The sequence below is a fragment of the Phodopus roborovskii genome, unplaced genomic scaffold, assembly GCF_943737965.1.
Source record: "Phodopus roborovskii unplaced genomic scaffold, PHOROB, whole genome shotgun sequence".
Taxonomy (NCBI): Eukaryota; Metazoa; Chordata; class Mammalia; order Rodentia; family Cricetidae; genus Phodopus; species Phodopus roborovskii.
The window spans coordinates 31,114,520-31,126,816 of NW_026126418.1; the positions used below are offsets into that span (position 1 = coordinate 31,114,520).

At 40.7% G+C, this 12,297-nt stretch overlaps 1 protein-coding gene across 1 annotated transcript in view; it reads left to right on the plus strand.

Annotated features, from left to right (window-relative positions):
- Positions 1–12,297, plus strand: part of Chn1 (chimerin 1) — a 144,626-nt gene that overhangs the window by 101,448 nt on the left and 30,881 nt on the right. Inside the window, 1 exon segment of the mRNA XM_051184459.1 lies at positions 3,091–3,168. Coding sequence (XP_051040416.1) covers positions 3,091–3,168 — 78 coding nt within the window.

Consider the following 12,297-nt stretch of genomic DNA (forward strand, 5'->3'; position numbering starts at 1 on the left):
ACACACACACACACACACACATGCTCACACGCATGCACACCAGCTATCCTATAGTGTTGTATTTTATTTCCTTCAAGGTCTAGTCACTGCCCAGACTGTAATTAACCCAGCATGTCTTGATTAATAGAAAAATTAGGAAAAACAGTCTGCTTAGTCTTTAATATAAACTTTATTTCTAGAAAAATATTCACTTTACTTGGCCATTCATTTTTCTGGGAAAGCCTACTGTGTGTATTTTTGTGCATAGTTGAATTTTAGTTATTTTAGCTGAAGCACAAGGGTTGATATGTACATAATAGAAACTCAGCCAAAATATTCAAGAAAAAACAAACAAACAAACAAACCCACCACTTGGGTTACACCTGCAATTGTTTTCTTTAACTTAGGAACTTCGCCTCATACATTGTTGGAAAAACAAATACCATTATGTTTGCCTTTGTGATCTTATTATTTATCTGATGCCTGCTGGGGACTGGGTTAACCCATCTTTTAGCTGAACATGTCCAAAGAGTTGTTGCCTGTTACATTTCTAGTCATCATATGACAAATGAGGCTTGAGCTGAAGAACTATTTAGGTTGGGCAAGGAAACTTTTGCCCTATCAATCATCTAAGACTAAATTTGTGAAGCTGAACCTTGTCTAGAGGAAATGTTAATGTCTCTCATTGTCTTTTATTTACTTCCATTTCTTTTAATACAAAGGATCTGGGAATATAGTGTGGCAGGAGATACTCGATTAGCGTGCCTGAGGCCCTGACTTAATTTCCCATTACTATTTAAGAAAAGAGTGAAGGAGACTATATATAGACTCAAGAAGATAAAAGTAATGGGCATGTTTTCAAGTCAGTCCTGGGGCTGGAGAGATGGCTCAGGAGGTGAAGTACTTTTTGGGCAAACATGAAAACCTGAGTTTGGATCTCAGCACCAACATAAAACCAGACTGTAGCAGAGTGTGTCCAGGCAGAGGATCAGAGACAGACAGAGCTCTGGCACTCATTAAGCTTATCACCCAATTAATGATCTCCACATTCAGTAAGATATCTCAGAATATTAAGGTACTCTACCTGCAAACAGCAACAGCCAACATTTATAGATGCACAGGTACACACACCAGTCATCACTTCCAGTGTCTTGATATAATTTAAGGGTGTCTCATATCTTAATTAAATTAGTATTTTCAGTGGAAAACCCCCTACATTTTATGAGATATGAGATAATATGTATGTAGTGGTCAGTTGACTGAATTTCACATTTGGTTTGGTTTGGTCTGGGTCTAAAACAAACTCAAGTCCTTATGAAATCCAAACACGTTTCTGCTGCTAAGCTACAGCCTTCCACCTCCCAATTCATTTAAATGCAAACTCTCAGATTCATAAGGTTTATTATATAGCAAGAACAAGGAAGCAGATGGTATGGTGGTGCACACCTTAAATTCCAGCACTCTGGAGGCAGAGGCAGGCAGATCTCAGTGAATTCAAGGCCATCCTGATCTACATAGCAAGTTCTAGGATGACCAGGGCTATACAGTGAGACCCTATCTTGAGGGGCAGGGGGAGTGGGCTGAATTTCTCATAGCTCCTTTGGCAAGTATGGTCATTGCTCTTGAGTAGAGCTGGGTTTGAGTCTCAGCCAGCACGCCCTTTTCTGCAGGGTCTGGTAAGCACAGCCAAACTGCATCTGAGCTCTGTGCAACTGAGGGATTATTCTTAGCTCCCTTCCTCTGGCCTCAAACTGAACAAAAAGTCCCGAGACTAGAAACCTAGCATGTTGGTATTACTGAGTAAGTGTAGATCTATCACCAAATAGAGTATAGACAGAGCTTCACTAGAGGATGTCAGCAGTGCCACTGGCATGCATTCTCTTCTGGATGAAAATGCAATGCTTAGATTCCTTTTCTTTTTCATCAAAATATGTAGCCATTTTTGTTCATCTTTAATAAAACTGGATTTTAGTTAACCAGCCTCACCACAATGCACAAATAAGAAGGCTAGATTAAAGCAGCTCGCATCTCATGAAGCAGCTGGCATCTCACATGATGCACAAAGAAAGACCTGGACTATCCCTTCACAGTTCACCTGGCAGTAGACGTTTCAGTTTGGTTGGTTTTGCTGTGTGCTAATTTTCCTCTACCGCTAATGCATGACTCGCTCATTGCTCATTACCTTCCTACGTAATTTTTTTTTTTTTTTTTTTTTTTTTTTTCTTCCTTGAGCCAGCAAGAAAAATCTTGCATGAGAGGAGGGGGAACAGTGAGTTGAGGAACACAGTACTTAAATACTGTTACTGGATTTTCATTGGTTGTCTCTTTTCTCACTGTGGCCAGTCTAGTCGTGCTTCCTCCAGCAAATCCCTCCCTTCCCGCCCCCTCCTGCAAGTGAGTTCGCAGGGAGTCTGTTGCTAGCGACTGACTGCCGGCTCTATGTAGGCATCTCTCATTCAGAATGGACATTGATGTATTGAACAGAGAAGAAAGCTTTGAGCAATGTATCATTTGTCTCAATTGTCTGGCTTTTTAAAGGACTCCCAAAGAGAGATGCTGCATGTTTTGTATGTTAGCACAGACTGATTTCCTCTCCAGACTCTTTAAGTTTTCAGAAGCTTAAATATAGAGCCCTGTTTTTTAAAAAAAAAAAAAAAAAAAAAAAAAAAAAAGGAAGAGAGAATTTGTGTGTTAATCGGCCTTGGGAAGAAGTGCTTCATCACCCTCCCGCACCTCCCCGTGCTCTGGCGTGTGGTGTGGCCGCTGCTCTCTGGGTTAGGATTTTGAGCTGGCTGCAGCATGCTCATGTGTTAGCTGAGTAGAGTTCACCGGCAGTCACAGACTGCCTCAAGGTTGTTTGGTTTTTTTTTGTTTTTTTTTTTGTTTTTTTTTTTTTCTGTTTTGTTTTGTTTTGCTTTTTTTCCTTTGAATCCCAAAATGCCATCCAAAGAGTCTTGGTCGGGGAGGAAAACTAATAGAGCTACAGTTCACAAACCAAAACAAGAGGGTCGTCAGCAAGATTTATTGATAGCAGCCTTGGGAATGAAACTGGGTTCTCAAAAGTCGTCTGTGACAATCTGGCAACCTCTGAAACTCTTTGCTTATTCACAGTTGACATCACTTGTTAGAAGAGCAACTCTGAAAGAAAATGAACAAATTCCAAAATATGAAAAGGTTCACAATTTCAAGGTAAGAATATTTCTTTCTGGCCTTTTTGTATAAGGAATGCTCGGTACCAGGAATGTGCAATGCTGAAGGTTCATCTTCCGATGCCTTTGAAAAATTGGGATGACTGAAATGTTCTTGCTATTCAAGGAAAGACATGTCTAAATCCCAATGTTATTTAAGGAAGAGCTGCATAGAGCTCATAGAAATCCAGCCCCATTTTCTCAGATGCTTTGCTAATGTTCTCTTTAATTACTGTGTACATACTGGTAAGTCTTGACTGATATTGTAAAGGTCTCCTAAACCTGAGTTTGGCATTGCATATATCTATGTTGCAATATGTCTAAATACCTTTGTTGGTGGTTTCAGGGGGATTAGATCTTCTATGTTCAGTTCTGGTCAAAGGATTTGCTGTAACAGGCATGTGCAGTTGCATCCAGAGTGAGCAGATGGTGTGCTTTTCCCATAGTTTCTGCCTTTTCTCCTCCCTCTGTTAATAAATTGACCACGATGAAAGAAGAACTGTGCCCTGCGACCATAGAGGCTGTGGCTGACACCCTCCCTTCACTTTCTCGGTGTCAGCTTTCACCATGCACACGTTGTTTTTAGTTACTGCTGTAACATGTTACATGCAGTGTACCTGAATCTTCTTTTATGAAGATGATATGTATATTGGTCTGAGATGTGTCTAGGTCTTGCCTGTACTTACTGCATGGTATAAGGCCTTGAAGTGTGTCCTTTGCATTCTAATTCAGGAGGTATGCAAAGTGAAGTCATGTGTAAGGAGACCCAGTTACACTTAACAGGCAGATGAGCCAGCATTTCTGTAGTAAGTTCCTAATACTTAAAAGTTGTCTGAGACTCAAGAATATTCACTTTAGACAGAATATCAGTAATGCTGATGTTAGAATTGAAATATTTGTTTGCAAAAAAAAAGTGTTAGATCTGGACATTTTAGTCTTTGATCTGTTAATTTATTCAAGTTTTAAAAACATTTATTTGGAATTTCAGATGCACCAGACTCTATACCAAGTGATTCGTCCCAGCTTTATAATCCACCCTGACTTTTAACACCAGCATTTATTTCACTCATGCTAAAAAGCAGAAATACTGTGCCTCAGTGTACCCTGCATTTTCTCTAGTGAGGGATAGACTTCACACCATTTGGGGTTAATCATATGAACCTTACTTTTCAATTGATACTTTTGCTTTAAAATGGAATTGACACAGTTCAGCAAATCAAAACTTGACAGAAAGTGGAAATCATGTGTACATCCAATCTTAGCCACATTATAAACCAAACTTATCCTCTTATAAACCAAAAATAAATAAGCAAGTAAGCAAAAAAATGAAATAAATACTGTGGGCTACTGGACTTTAGTGATTTATAGCCTGGTCTTACAGGACTTTTATCAGGAAAATGGCTCCCAAAATGGCTATTAAATTTGTAAGCAAGAATCATCTGTATGTTCTAGAAATCCTGGGCCTTCCAAAGCATCTTCAAAGATGTGCAGTCTGGTTTGCTAGCAAAACAATCCTGTGAGATTGTCATTTTAGTGTTAAATCAGGTTCTTTAAATGCTTTTTATCATTATTGTTTGGAAGTAATCAAGTTTGCTGAAAAATTTGCATGAAAAAGCACATACTTTCCCCTCTCCTGTAGACCATATCTTTTAGCTCTTTTTACATAGCTTTATGAGAAATAAGTTCTGTGCATGCTGTGTGATGCACATACCTCATCACCCAGATTACTATAAAGATCTCCCCACCCAGCTGAAGACTGAACTAGAACCTTGCACTCGCCAGGCAGGCACTGTGAGCACCACCCCTACCTAGCCTCAACATACTTGTTTTTTGTTTAGTTTGGTTTTGGTGTTTTTCTGTTTTGTTTTAAGCACATAAAATGTAGAAGACTTCTTCCTTCTCTGGAGCTAGAAGATGAGGCCCAGCTGAGGCTTGCTCCTTAACACTCTCCTTGTCAAGAAGGGCCTGCTGTGAGACAGGGAAGCATTCTACATAGTTTTTAGAATCCCTAACTAATAAGGTCAGAAGTCTCAGAATTACAATGTGCCTGTGGAGTAACATAGGAAAGAAAGAAAAGAAGGAAGGGAGGGAGAAGGGTTATACTGTACTGCAGAGAATATCCCGGAAAGGATAGCAGCCCCAGCAGGAGTTCAGCCCCACACAGATGCTGGCTCAGAAGGGCACTGCTTCTTGTACACATGTGCAGTCAGGCCTGCTGTGGGAAAACTGGAGTGCTTCCATGATGATCGTCAGTCATATGACCTGTCAGTGGCTTCTCTTGTGTAACCTCGGGCCTCTCCCAAAACCTCCCCTGCTCTCCCCTGCTGCCTGGTGGTGAGCACAGCTGTCAGCTCTTAGTTTGGGGTGAATCCAGGGGCACTGGTTACCTTTGGTGAAAGCGGTCACTAAGGCGGAAGCCATTCCGAGCAGCTGGACCCTGTGATTGGAGCTTCGTGGGAGAAAAATAAAAAAGGAATTCTGCTGTTATGTAACATTTTCTCTCCCTTTCCCCTCCCACCTCTGCCTTCTCTCTTCTTTCCCTCCCCTCACCTCTGTTGATACCTGTATCATAGAAAGGCTATCATCTTAGAAATAAATGCACCATATTCTGTAAAAGCTATTGTAAGATGTCAATATAAATTTGGGCATAATTCCAAAAAAGCTAGAGGAAGGGATTCTGGATGTTTTTACCAAAATGTAAAATAAAATAAATGTTGCAGCAGACATGTTTATCCTGAGCATTAGGCATGTATACATGTATGATAATATCAGATATTGCCCCATAATTTTCGTTTTTTATTTATAGTTGACACATAAATCTGTACATCTATATTAGGTGCCATGTGACATTCAGTATGTATATACCCTTTGTTTTAATTAACATAAAATTATGTTTGTTTTAACCATCCAACTTCTTTTAAGAATTCCTCTCTTCTGAGCTGGTGAGATGGCTCTGTATATAAAGGTACTTCCTTGGCTCCTGGCTGAAGGATTTTATCTCTGGGACCTAATAGGAAGGAGAGAATCAATTCCCTGTTCATGCCATAGTACCGATGCCTACAGAAACACACACTAAATAAAGCAAATTTTTTAAAAAAATTTAAGAGTATTACTTTATTCTAATAACTTGTAGAAAAAAAATATCAAAAGCAAAACAGAAGCAGCCAGCTGCCCCCACCCCTTACAGTAGTTGCATCCTACTTTCCAAGGCTCTGGGAAGAGCATTGGGACTCAGCCTTTGCCCTCAGGCATTTGCTTGTGATGTGTACCGTTGCTTAATTGGCCTCAATGCTCAGTATCTCCAATCCTGTCTTTCTGTAGTAGAAAACTTAAGTTCCTGGTCTATGTAAGCACATGGCAGCTACTACTTTTATTATGACATATTATCTCTGACCAAGTATTTTTTGTCTGGATTTGTATCCATTAATTCATTTACACAGAAGAGTGAATGAGTCCTGACCTTCCTCCTAGCAGTAGAGATCACATCATGGTAGAGAGCCTTGGATGATCCTGGGGGCTCCCACTCAGCTCCCAGCACAGTGAGGTTTACATAAGAATATCTGACGTTTTCATGTCCCACAGAGTACAATGAAATCCTCTTCATTTTGTATTCCCTCCCAGTTGAGTTATGAAATGTTTTGTCTAATGAGTTGCTTAATTCAAAAAGTTGTATGACATAAAAATCAAGATTAGACAGAAACCTGGCTACACGGACAACTTAAATAATTAAAGAAAATCACATTAGCAGTTATAAAGCTAGGGCATAGCTGAGCAGCAGAGCACTGCCCAGCATGTGCGAGTTCCAAACTCAATCCTTAGCGCTGCACAGAGAAATCATAGTGGATATGCACTTTTTGATATGACTCTGGTTTATTCACTGTGGAGGTAAGTGGCTGATCCTAGTTCCATGTACTACTTGACTTCTGCATGCTGATGGGAGGTGTCAGGTATTAATAGATTTTATGTTGCCACGTGCAGGCATGAATCCCAAGGTGTGAATTGGTGCTATAATTCAAAGAACACCATAGCAGGAGCCTTACATAATAAGGTTGGTGATTGAGGACCTGCTAGATGAAGAAATAGTACGCGCATGACCAGCAGACAGTGTCCCGCCTCTTGGTAAGCAGGAGGACAGCAGTGGCCACACTGCTGAAAAGGTCTTTCCCTCCCCGCAGGACACACACACACACCCCGGCCCTCTGCTCTTCCGGTTGGCACATGTCAGTGCACAGGAGGGAAATGCTATGTTCAGTGATTGTGCCCTCGTGCTCCCCTGTGCTGTCCAATAACCGTGTTACCACTTTCTCCTTCTTTCCATCCGTCTTTCCCTCTTTGCCGTATGTGGTGAAGCGCTGGTAACTGGTGCACATTTCAGAATGTTGACTGAATGACTGAGTACACAGGGTGACATGGTGAACCTGTTATTCTGAAACCAATTCTCATGACAGCAGGAAATTTCTATACAAGATCATTCTGAGGACCTGTATTTATATTAGCCAAATTTACATACTTTTGAAAGTGGAACAAAAGCTATGATAGCATCATGTTTTATTCTCTGTGCCCTTTTTTGTTTTTTTTAATTTTATGACATTGTATAACTATATAGTTCAGTCTGGCCTTGAACTTACTATGTATCCCAGACTGGCCTCAAACTCCAGCTCCTCTTGCCTCATCTTCATTAATTAACCACATTAATGAAGCATCTCACTAAGTTTTTGCAGTAATGTACTGTTCATTATGGATATGAACAGAGTGTCCCACGTGAGATTTTTGGAGATATAGTTGTTCGGCAAACAAGAGGTTAAAGGAACTGCGATGTATATTTTATATTAAGCACACTCCTTCTCTCTTCACTTTGAATGTGGGCCAAAGAGGACAAAAATAGCCAAGATCTGTACATAATGGGTTCTCTCTGCCTCTGCAGTTAGACAGGGAAAGGACTGATGAGCAGAAACTGGGAGGCTGGGAAAATCACCTATAAGGTCACTGTAAGACCTGGCATAGTGCTTACCAGATGCTGTGGGACCCCAAAATAATGAGCAGACATGACTCTGCCTTTGCTGTCTGGAGCTCATTGGACTTTTCTGTGCTGGCCTCTCTGCTACCCAGCACAGCAGCCCTCACCTCACTCCACCTTGCTGATGGTTTAAATGCTGAAGGCCTGGTTCTGACACCCCAAGTACAATGATCAGGAAGTGATGGTCAGAAAGGTTGTGCCTGTCGTTATTAACCCAGGAAGAAGCATTTTGCAAGGGGTCCTGGTGGCTTGTGCATTATTTCATTATTCTTCATAGCCACTTCATAGGATAAGAGTTATTCTACCTAACTCAGAAGCAGCACATTATATTCATATTCTCACAAACCATTGGTTTTAGAGATTTATTTTTATTTCATGTGTTCTGTAAGTGCCTCCTTATATGTTTGGGCATCGCATAAGTACAGAGCCCACAGAGGCCAGAAGAGGACATCAGATCCCCCAGAACTAAAATTACAGGCATCTAGCAGTTGTGAGTCCTCTGCTATGGGAGCTGGGAACTGAACCTGGGTCCTCTGCAAGAACAGCCAAAGTTCTTCACCACTGACCCATCTCTCCATTAGTCCTAAGAAATTTTGTAATCTGGTTTATTTTCCCAAGTTCCACAGTTTTACTTACCTCATTGATACTTCGTTTCTGGTACAAATTGCCTTTTATGAGGGTGCATGACAATTGTTTTTTTCACACTCATGTTTGCTAGTAAATTATTCTTAAAATGATCTCATTCTAAGACAGACATGTCTTAGAAACATGCTTTTGTTTGTAAAAGTCCCTCCCGTGTCCATGTGTCCCAGAAAAGATCTACTCCAGTGTACCCATGGTAAGTCACTGTTAAACATACTAAAAGAGGAACACATTAGCAATCTTGAAGCATGTTGGCCACGGTATTCTTCAAATCTAAAGGAGATTGCTTCAGCTTTCCCAGCATGTTCTCCATTCCCTCACCACTCATCCCTCAAGTGTTTGTGAGCAGCTTCTCCACAGGCACTACCCTGCCAGACTCGCAAGCAAATGCCAGTATAGTGCGAAGAATGAGGAGAACATGATATGCTATGCATGAACGGGATGTTAAAATGCTTTCCCAGAATTCAGTGTTGAATGTGTGCCAGGGATGTGAAGTGGTTTTGGAGAACCACACTTCTGCTTGTAGTAATGCGACAACCAGAAACAAGCATGCAGAGCACAACTAGAAACACTAGAGTCCTTTAAAAACGTGGACGGGGTTTCCATTTTTGACTTTTGAGGTTGGGATTTTGTTTGTTATTTTGTGAGAAGAGCATTAGACCTACCGTGTTAAATATTTAAGTGTGCTACTAACTAGGCACCATTGACTAGCTAGCAGTGTTATTAACTAGGCAGAATTCACTAGTTAACAGCACTTTGAACTAGACACAACCAGAATAGTAGATCAGCATAAACTTTACCACTTTTCTGCCCCCGCCCCAGGCCCTGGCAGCTGGTCTCTGTTTCTATGAGTTGAATTACTTGAAGATTCTACACATAAATGGATATGTAGTTTGTTGTGGTGGACAGGTGTGTTAGCACTATGACCTTCAGGTTCGTCTATATTTACCATATGGAAAAAGTTCTCTCTTTCTAGAAGCTAAATATTCCTGTGCTGGCTGGTTTCCATCAACTTGAAACAAACTTAGACATATCTGGGAAGAAGGAATCTTCATGGACTATACACCCATTCTCTTTACTCATCCATCCATGACTGTTTAGGTTTTATGTTTTCCATACCATGGCTGTTTAAAAAATATCTCAAATGTTACAGTTAAATCTGCTATTGACAGAGAGTAAAGAAATCTCTTTGAGATCTTCACTTCAGTCTCTTGGGGTATATACTCAGAAACAGAATTAGTCTTTTAAGGAACTGTCATGCTGTTTGCATTAGCAGCGAAACCATTCCGCATTCCCACCAGCACCATTCAGGGTTGCCGGCTTCTCCACGTTCTCACCAACATTAGTTGTTTTAGTTTTTGGTAACAGCCAGAGTGAGGTGGTACTCCATTGTAGTTTTGATTTGCATTTTCCTCATTAGTAATGATGGTACATGATCTTTTCATGTACCTGTTAGCCATTTATGTCTCTTCCATTAAGAAGTGCCAGTGATAGAATAGACCAAAAATAGGGCCATGGGAAGCTTTAATCAGCCAATTTGGTGTAATTGATTTTTATAAAAGACTTCATTCAGTAATATCATAAAGTATGTACCTTTAAAGTGAATATGCAGTTTACAGGAAAAAGGAAAAGAGTCAGCCAAGCATGGTTTCACCCACACTTTTAATCCCAGCACTCAAGAGACACAGATGTGGAGAATCTCTGTGAGTTCAAGACCAACTTGATCTACATAGTTACTATGTCTCAATGAATTAATTAAATCTGAGGGCTAGAGAGATGGCTCAGCAGTTACAAATATATTGCTTTTACAGAGGACCCAGATTCTGTTTCCAGCAGCTAAGACGGGTGTTTATAACTGCCTGTCACTCCAACTCCAGAAGAATTGATGCATCTGAACTCCCTGGGCACTGGCACTTATGTGCACATACATACATGCATGCACATGATTAAAAATAAAGCATCTTCAAAACTTTTAAGATTATAATTACACAATTTCCCACTTCCCTCTCCTCCCTCCAGCCCCTCCCATGTAAACTACCCCCTTCCCCTTTCAAATTTATGACCTCATTTTAATTGTTGTTATATTTATTATATATTTATTGCTACATCTATATGTTAGGGTGTGTGTGTGTGTGTGTGTGTGTGTGTGTGTGTGTGTGTGTGTGTGTGTTCCTAAATACAACTCCCTAGTCTGTAGAATGTCATCTGTATGTATGTTCTCAGGGCTGATCATTTGGTTTTCCTCCATCAGGAAGACTGTTTCTCACTTTCAGCATTCCTTAGTTGCTGTAGTTCTTTTGTAGGGTTGAGGCCTCCTGAATCCCCCTCTCCTGGTACTGTCCTAATTCAGGTCATGTTTAGGCAGCCATGTTGGTGAGATTTCATGGATGTAGGTTCTATGACATCTCTAGAAGACACAATCTCACAGCAAACTCTCTGTTCTCCTGGCTCTTTCTAATCCTGCATCCTCTTGTTCCAATGATCCCTGAGCAGGGCCAGTGTTATTTTAATGTCACATATATTTTGTGCTAAGTGTAGGAGGCATTTGAATGCCATGGTATGGGTGGACGTTCTCTCCTTCTATCGTGTGGGTCCCAGGATCAGATTTGGGTGGTCAGGCTTGGCTGTACGCTTAAGCTGTCTTGCCATCCATAACATCTGACATTCTTCAACCTGACATTGATCCATTTAGAGGGAACACTATCAGGAGAAAAGGATGAAAAGTATAAGCTTTAAAAGTCCACATTTTCAAATGAAAAGTGGTTTGGTTATATTTGTTGTTTTACTTTTTTTTTTTTTGTTTTGTTTTGTTTTGTTTTGTTTGAGATAGGGCTTCCCTGTGTAGTCCTGGCTGTCCTGGAACTCACTCTGTAGATCAGATTGTTCTCAAACTCAGATCTGCATGGACCACCATGCCCTGCTATCCCTTTACTTTTTATTAAATAATTTATACCTTGTAGTGTGATGAAAAATGGACAAAAAAGATAAGGATGGTAACACTTGTAATCCTAGCACTTAGAACAAAAAGTTAGGAAGGCAAGACCTGGGCTACGGAGTAAGTTCTGGGTAAGTCTGAACTACATACATAGCAACAATAAGTCTCCAGGGTTAGTCGGTAGGCAGAATAACTGGTTGACTGGCTTGATACCCTGTATTGGTTATGGTAAATGTATCTGTGTGTGTGTGTGTGTGTGTGTGTGTGTGTGTGTGTGTGTGTGTGTGTGTGTGTGTGTAGAGGTGTGGGCATATGAATGTGGAGGCTAAAAGCCAACCTCAGGTGTCATTCCTCAGATGCTATCCACCCTGTCTTAGGTTGTTTTTGTTTTAAGACCTAGTCTCCCTCTTGGCCTGAAACAAACCTGTGTGGCCAGGCTGGCTACCCAGTGATTACCCAGTAAATCCCACAGCACTGCCACCACATGCATGCCACCATACCTGGATTTTTCACATGGATCTAGGAACTGAAAAGAA